Source organism: Sinocyclocheilus rhinocerous, unplaced genomic scaffold (genome assembly GCF_001515625.1).
Source record: "Sinocyclocheilus rhinocerous isolate Xijiao unplaced genomic scaffold, SAMN03320098_v1.1 scaffold4431, whole genome shotgun sequence".
In the NCBI taxonomy this organism is placed as follows: Eukaryota; Metazoa; Chordata; class Actinopteri; order Cypriniformes; family Cyprinidae; genus Sinocyclocheilus; species Sinocyclocheilus rhinocerous.
In genome coordinates this window covers 104,780-113,687 of record NW_015647021.1, presented here as the reverse complement: position 1 = coordinate 113,687, position 8,908 = coordinate 104,780, and the positions used below count along the sequence as shown (strand labels likewise).

Here is an 8,908-nt window from a genome sequence, read left to right as displayed (position 1 = left end):
TGGGATGACCTGGCCATGCATTTGTGAAATTAACCCTTTGACTTCCTCTGTGTGGCCTGAAAGTTTAAAGATAAACCGTCGTTCAATGCTGATAGAGAGTTTATAAAAGTTGCTTTCCTTAAAAATGCAAACGAGACCTTCATTACAATTTCTCACTAAATATATTTACATGACATACAATTTGCCATCAGTGCAATACATAGAAATGTTGCATAAATACCAAATGTTAAACTTTTTCCTCTGTAAACAAAAATAAATGAGATGACGGCGATCGATGTGACTCTTCTGTAAAGCAACATTTACCACGCTCATACCAGATAAAACAACTCCACAGAAATCATCCCGAAATAAAGTCAAAACCGGCCCATCGACGATCAGAACTGATTCAGCAATACTAGAAACATAATGTACAGTATTTAGCACGTGTACATAGTATATACTGATTTCCATACAGATCATGGATTGCTTTTGTAAGAACATTTTCATATAACTTTGGCAGTTTTTCTTTTTTTTTTTTTTTTTTTAGAATCAAAGTTGTTTGAAAAAATAAAAAGATGATATCAAACAGTCAACAAATGTGATGTAAGCTTGCCTTTCACAGCCCATGTTCACAGTGATAATTCAGAAAGGCTGAAAGCCTATGGTAAAAAAGGAAACGTAAAGCCACTAAACCTACGAAAAACAAACGAAAAGAGTATCCCACCCCTCCTGCCTGGACTGGCAGCACTCGAGGTGGTTTTCATTGTTGTCAACGACTATAAAATTACAAACACTTATGAAGAGATTCGTAGCAGTCATCGCCATTTTAAAAAATGGTCTCTTTTTAAAGTGGACTCGAATACAAAACGTTGGAGGGGGGCGGGTCCGAGCGGATGCCCACAGTCACTGCGAACACATGGGAGAGAGACGTCACCAAGAAAACGAGACATGCACCACCAGTGCCGTGTGTTAAAAACGCGAAAAAAACGAAACGAACAAAAACGGTGCAAGAATGAAGACAAACAAAACCGCTACACACTTAAAAAGGGATGATACACACCGGACAAAATAATCGAGCAAATTTAGAAAGATACCAACTTCACCAATAATTCATATGTATTTGTATTTAGACTATAGTTTTTTTTGTATTTTTTTAAACTCATCAGGTTTGGCACTTTATCTGAACAAATACGGTATCTGTTCAAAAAGACTAATCGTCATACAAAACTGTCTCTTGAACATAACTTCGTAGAATATAATATTTGATAGAGAGCATACGGTAGGTAAACACTTTTGTACGTACTTGTAGTTTAAAATGAACATTCCAACAGATGTTTTACACACATGCACGAAAACAAACACAACCGCGCTTCTCTACGACACTTCCTCGGCCGACCGCGTGTCTGATTTGAGACGTACGAACTCTTTGGCCACTTCGTCGTTGGTCCTTTGCGAGAGTATTCTCAAGATGGTCAGGCCGGTTTCGTCCATGTTTACGCTCCTGGCGAGCGGATAGCAGGCGTTCAGGCTGCCCTTCTCGGCCAGTTCTCTGAGCTGCAGGACTGTCATGCCGATGATTCGGTCCTCTCGGGCGAAGCAGTAGTCCTTCACGGAGATGTGAAGCTCGTAGGCCTCTGGGCCGTGTTCATTACTCAGCACGCTGGATGGAGAAGGCACAACAACATTTATGTTAATTTTGCATTAAATTTGACTTTTTGATTAACGTTCCAGGTTTAACACTCATTGCAATTCAACTAATCCTTTGGTTTGTAAAAACAAACAAAACTGCCCACAATGCACTCTATGGAGCAAGATATTAAGCCCAAGTAAACATTAAAATGTACGCTATGCCGACGTCATCCGCTGGAACGCGCTTACGACAGTTATTACGGTTTATAAAGTTTTAAATATGGATATTTTTCTTACACAAACGCATCGCTTCAGAAGGCTTTATTAACCCCGGAGCCATGTGGAGTACTTTTTTATGATGGATGGATGCACTTTTTAGGACTTCAGTGTTTTCATCTGAAAGAAGAGGCTTGAGGTAAATCATGGTGTAATTCCCATTTTTGGGTGAACTACCCCTTTAACATGGCTTATGCATTAAGACAGTGATATTACAAGATCAAACTCTGCAGAAGAGCCCAGAATATGAACGCAATGCGCAAAGTTTTATGTTAAGCGTTTACCTCCCACTGTAAAATGTGTATTAATCATGTATTAGTCATGTAAAAATATATTATTAACATGTATTAATCTTTGTTAATGTTAGTAATAATACAATTGTTCATTGTTTGTAATATTTAGTTCACAGTGCATTACCTAATATACACACACACACACACACACACACACACACACACACACACACACACACACTTTTGAACTTAAAAATGCATTAGTAAATGAACATTAAGATTATTAAATTCCAGATAAGTATTATTCATTATTAGTTCATGTTAACACATGTAGTTAACTAACAGTAGTTAACAAATGAAACCTTATTTTAACTTGTTAGTGTTTTTAGCTAACATTAAGAAAGGTTAAGAAACAAAATATATTGCTCATTGTTAGTTCATGCTAGTTAATGCATTAACTAATGTTAATATATGAGAACTTATGTAAAGTTTTACCCATATATTAATCCAACATTTCAACTACTGTCATCACCATGTTAAGTTGTTAAACTCAATAGCTTTTGCATAATATGCATAATGACACCAGAAAGGTTTTAGAAGAAAGAGACCAAAAGGCCACAATCACTAAAAGTATGATTTATACATTTAAAAGTTCAAATAATGCACATATTTGTACATAGGAATTAACATAAATGTGAGCTTTACATTGCGACCCTCCAGAATGTCTCTCCTCATGGATGTCCAAGCGTTTTAACACATGAGTGGTACTTTTATGTTTTACAAGAGATGAAGACGACTCCAGTCAAATCAGCCTCAAAAGCTACTGTATTTTATTGTACGTAAAGCTGACTGAATATTACGCATTTTATCGTGCCAACTGCCCTATTATTGACCACTTTTGCTAGTTCACATTCAACTGCATGGCTGGCGGTGAATAGAGCATAACCTTTGCATGATGATGCATTCATGCTTTCTGCATTCAGAAAGTCTGAGACGACGGTCATATCAGCCAGCACAACATACACAAAGATGTTTGTCCACAGGCATGTCTTTATATCAGATGTGTTTGTAAAGCAGCGTTTCTGTAACCCAGTCAGCTTAATGTTTATCCGACACAGAAATTGCATTGATGGAGTACAGGAGCTCTTTTATGATTCCACGCAAAAACGGCACAAGACTCCATTAAGCTAAAAGGCCCTTAATATCCAAAGGTGGGCTTTGAGTTCATGCTATTTTACGTGCACTCTAAGAGAGAGGTTAATTCAGTGTGGCATTGAGTTTTCCATCACATTTTACTCGCTGGCTTTGAACGCCATTGAAACACCAAATGCTGGTCTTTTTGTTGAGTCAGCTGTTCTGGAAAGCCTTTCTCAATTATCTTTTCCTTCACAAGCCTAAAATGAAACTGTCAGGAGTAAATCTTCACGTGGACGCTTGGTTTCTGTGCTCTTGTTCAAGTGCATTTGTGCAGCTTAAAGGCAATCAGTCAACGCCGCTGTGCAAAGCCAGGTCGCTGATGTCGAATGCTCTATTTACAGTAAGACATGATTCATTTATTTCACGAGCAAAAGGATCCAATAATAGGAGATAAAGTGTGAAAACTTCGGCTGCTCCATGAGCTCAAGATATAAAATAAAATATATTTTATTAGGCTACTGAGTTTTACATTGATCTTTCAAACGTATGATTCATTTCTTTCTGTAAAACTTTTGAAATGAGAGTACGATGACTGAGAGAAATAGGTTACAGAGGGAATAATAGTGATCATGTTATCGAATCACCACTCTTTATCTATTTACTAGTAATTTTTTTCAGTAATATATAATCCTGTGGGATTCACATCCAACTCATATAAATCAATTCTGTGATGGTATCAGTGATGATACTGTGACACCTTGACATACGTTACCATTCAAATTTACTTTTACTCGGCGAGGACGCATTAAATTCATCGAAAGTGACAGTAAAGACATTTATTATGTTACAAAAGATTTCCGTTTCAAATAAATTCGGTTCTTTTCTTTTTTATTCATGATGGTTTCTGCAAAAATATTGGGCAGCACGACTGTTTTCAACACTGATAATAATCAGAAATGTTTCTTGAGCAGCAAATCAGCATATTAGAATGATTTCTGAAGATCATGTGACACTGAAGACTGGAGTAATGATGCTGAAAATACAGCTTTGATCACAGGAATAAATTACAGTTGAACATATATTCATAGAGAAAACAGTTATTTTAAATTATAATAATATTTTACATTTTTACTGCATTTTACTGTATTTTTTGATTAAATAAATGCAGACATGGACAGTGCTTTTCGCACCATATTTTAGTACATATCCCAAAAAAAAACATGGCATTGCATGGTTCCATCTCCATAAATGTGGTACTTTTTATATCTTCAAGTACACAACAACTGTTATGAATATAAACTATAGACAGGTTCCGTATATGAAATGAATACTCACTACTGGAATGTTTCGTTGAATTTTGGAGACCAGTTGTTGTTCTTGGTTTTGGTGCTAAACTTGCGTTTCTTGTCAGCCAGGTGCGGGCCGATGGCGTTGACCTCCACGAAAGGCCGAAACATGGCGTTCGTCTGCCAGTTGATATTGTTCACACCCACAACTGCAGAGGAAGAGGATGCTCTCGAGTTAGATCAGCAAATACAAGAGAGTCATGTTTATTTATATGACTTCTAGATCGCATGCTATCACTACAGAGTCACATGATCAGGCACGAGGAAGATATTCAGACCTGCTTACACTGGGGGGGAAAAAAGGACAAAAAATGGTATAGGATTTACTTTGAAATTATTTGCACTTATAAATTGCTAGTAAATAAAAAAAAATAGCAAGACACTGAATTAAACGTGAAATGTAGAATTTTTGAAGCCCATTTCTGCCACAGAATAAAAAACATTTAAGAAGCAATAGCAACTTTTTTTTCTGAGTTTATATCTCACAATTCAGACTTTTTCCTCACATTTCTGAATTTGTATGTTTATATTTCACATTTTTTGCAAGTTATAAACTCTGAATTCTGACTTCTGAGTATATAATTCACAATTCTGAAAAAAGTCATAATTGTGATACAAAATCCGAATTGTCAGAAAAATGTTAGAATTGCGAGATATAAACTCCAAATTGTAAAAGAAAAAAAGTCAGAATTGTGATATAAAAAGTCACAATTACCTTTATATTTTTTATTTCTTTGCAGCAACAAGCTTCCATAATAAAGACTGGAACAGTGTTTTCTTATAAAATGAACTCGAATTATGTTTTATTTACAACTTCAAAAAGTATTTTTTTACAGTGTAGTAAACTAGATCACATGCTGTATTATAAAACATAATTACGGCTGATTGGATGAAGCAAATATGATCTTTTAATTTTCAATTAATGCACCAAGGTTCTCACCAGCAGTAAACGGCCTACAAATTTATTAACAACAATAAATCATGAAGGAAGTTAATTAGGAATATTATAATGTTTGTTTTGTGGCTTTCCTCAAAGGCATAAATTCATTTATTTTGATGAGAAAGTGCAGTTTAATTTTTATGTATTATTTTTTTGAAGGATTTTTCATGCATTGGTATGTTATGAAGCAGTGTTTGTGGTCATTAATTGGGTTTGTTGTGCAGGTGTCTCTCTGCAGTCTAGGTTTCGTGTCTCCTGTAGAGACGGAGCTCATTAACAGATCCTGAGCTCTTGATAAAGCGGCCAGATGAGAGCCATTACAGCGAGAGGAAACTTTCATTCTGCTAATTACAGCAGCAGCAAACGCTTTATCAGTGAAATTACACTAACTGATTAAAAGAATACAGTGTCTGTGGCAAAGAGAAACATGCTAATTTGAGTAATTTAGACTTGAGAGTATCTAAATCATGAATTAAGCGCCGTGTGTGTCTGTGTGTGTAGATGGCGACCTCCCCGGTGGATCCAGACGTGGACTGACCTGGAATCAGTTTTGAGACACATGAACATCATACAGTATGTCAGATAAGAGCATGCATTACACACTGAACACACACTACACTAAATAAATACACAATAAATCCATAGATAGAGTGATTAATGAAATGTGCTTCAGCTTGACATATGAGACTGTTGTGATTAATTATGTTTTAGAACATTATCTGCCAAGACAAATAAACCAACATATAAACACACACACACACAAATAATAAAAAATGATAATAATTTATAGCCAAGATATATAAAATCTGTTCACACACAAAAAAAATCTAGATAGATAGATAGATAGACAGATAATCAGACACACACACACACACACACAAAACACATGCTAATAATAATAATAATTTAAAAAAAAAGTATAACCAGCATATATGAACACACACACACACACACAATGTTACAAAAAGAAAGAAAACATACATATAAACAAAATGATAATAATTTATAACCTACTTTAAAAAAAATATAAGAACTGCTACATAAATATAAATATGAACAAAACATATACAAAATAGAACGCACACACACACACACACACACACACACACGCACGCACGCGCACACACACACACACACACACACACACACACCTTGTATTTCTCACTTCTGTATATACTACTTCTTTCTGATACAACAATATAAACCAACTTATACTACACATAAGAAAAGCTCAAAAATACAAAACTGGTGTTAACTAGCATTTAGTTAGTCAATAAAGCTAATCAAGTTGCTTAACTTTATTAGAGAGAAAGTTGGAGAGCTGCAGATGCTTTAAGGCTGTTTTGAAAAAAAAAAAGATTAAAATGAGTCATTGCTATCTTTACGAAAAGTCAATATAATCTATCCTAAGAGAGATTAATTTCCCCTCGATTCATCTTTAATAGCTGTAGACTGTCAAACCCCAGAATTCACAATCCCATATCTCTAGTCTAATGGATTTCGAGATGGTTGTTGGTTTAGACTATATTTTTGGAAATATTAAACTCAGTCCTCTCTGGAGTAGATCCAGACAGATCGCTCTGAACGGGAGAATAATGGAGGAGTGAACGCTGTGTTTTGTATCTTTGCATTTGGCCTTCAAGGTTTGCAACAAACAGGGAAACTGTCAAGGCCACATTTAGCCAAACTAACTGAAGATTTATTTTCCAGGCTGGAAATGCAAACAAACTTAAACAATAATGCTAATGAACACTAATCAAACTGTTGCAATTGCAATTAATGATAAATATTAAATTATTAGTAAATCAACAGGTGGTAAATGAACTTTAGAAAATTGTCTGCAAGGAAAATAATTGCTAACTATTATAATAACAAATACAAAAAAGATAATAATATTAATCAATCCTATTTAATTTATTTAAAATTGTTATATTATCATATATATTATATAAATAGCCTACATTTGCTTTATCACTTTACCAATGCACCAATAAATCACTATATAATTGATATTAACTAGTAACCAACAATATTTATTAAAGTATAACAATAAAGAATAAACCGAGTGTTACGTATCCTGTCCATGAACTTCCGTCTGCTAGCCATCAGAGGTCACCCTTTCCATTTTCATTGACTCTCGCACTACACACTGTTGCATATCACCCCAGACTACATATCCCATCATTCATTGCACTGATTGCACACAGCACTGATTGCACACAGCTGTTTCATATCACTCACTCACTATTTAACACTCACTCGGATCCCTTCCCGGTGCCGAGTATTGTTTAGCGCTTATCATTTGATAGCTACACTACAGAGCCCTCGTTAGTTTACCCTGCCTTAGCCTAGTCTTGCCTTGTCTGTTTTCTCGGTTTCTGACCCTGCCTGTGTTTCTGACCTCTCTGCTTTAATAAAGCTTGCACATGGATCCGCATGTCTCACGTCTTGTCAACCCCGTAACACCAAGATGGTAAATTCAATTTAGAACATTATCTGCTAGGAAAAGCATTGCTAACTAGTAATAAGCATACATACAAACACAAAATAATAATAATAATATTATTATTATTATTATACTCAATTATATTCAATATATTATACAATATGCAGCGTGCAATATGCATATATTGTTATATGTATAATAAAAATAACTTTTTATATAATAGTTTATTTATTCTATTCTATGAATACATTTCCCACTTCTCACAGATACGTCATACAATAAGTACAAAAAAGCACAGAAATATATGAAATAAGCAATTTTAGATAAAAAAAAAAGTTTACAATAATGCTACAAATGATAAAGTCTGAAAAATGTTGTAATCACTAAAATTTTATTGCATAAACTTATGCATAATTTTGACATTAAGTTTTTTTTAAAAGGGTTCATATCATGAAGAATCAAATTTGCATTGATCTTCTTAGACTTTCAGGACTCAAGGAGAAAACCAAAGTAATAGTAATAAAAAAAATGCTTGATATGACCACTAAAATCAAAAACAATCTCTCCTCTCCTCTGTAGACGATCAGACTGAAAAACTCCAGTCCAGAATCATTCAGTGACAGGCTCTCGTCCATCTCTCAGACCCACAGGACACATTTTCACAGACAAAGAAAATAAAGCAGTCTCTGGAGGGAATTTAAAGTGAGTCCAGAAAGAACGAGCTGCAGGAGATGTTCCCTTGATTACTTCCAGAACTTGTCTGAAGGAGTCAGAGGTCACAGCAAACTATGGAAGTGCTTATTAAATTGTGTTGATATTCCTGCATAGACAGACTTAGACTTCTGATGAACACATCATTTAAATCGAGGCGAAATAAGCACACACACACACACACACACACACACACACACACACACACACA

The 8,908-nt window shown here is 35.0% G+C and overlaps 1 protein-coding gene across 1 annotated transcript in view; it reads right to left on the bottom strand.

Moving 5' to 3' along the window:
* Positions 1–560: 560 nt before the first annotated feature.
* Positions 561–8,908, bottom strand: part of LOC107708291 (protein unc-13 homolog C-like) — a gene marked incomplete at its 5' end in the record, with an annotated part of 108,681 nt that continues 100,333 nt past the window's right edge. The window contains 4 exons of the mRNA XM_016512479.1: positions 561–1,639; positions 4,590–4,749; positions 5,541–5,554; positions 5,991–6,078. Coding sequence (XP_016367965.1) covers positions 1,354–1,639; positions 4,590–4,749; positions 5,541–5,554; positions 5,991–6,078 — 548 coding nt within the window. The remainder of the gene's footprint in view (positions 1,640–4,589; positions 4,750–5,540; positions 5,555–5,990; positions 6,079–8,908) is intronic.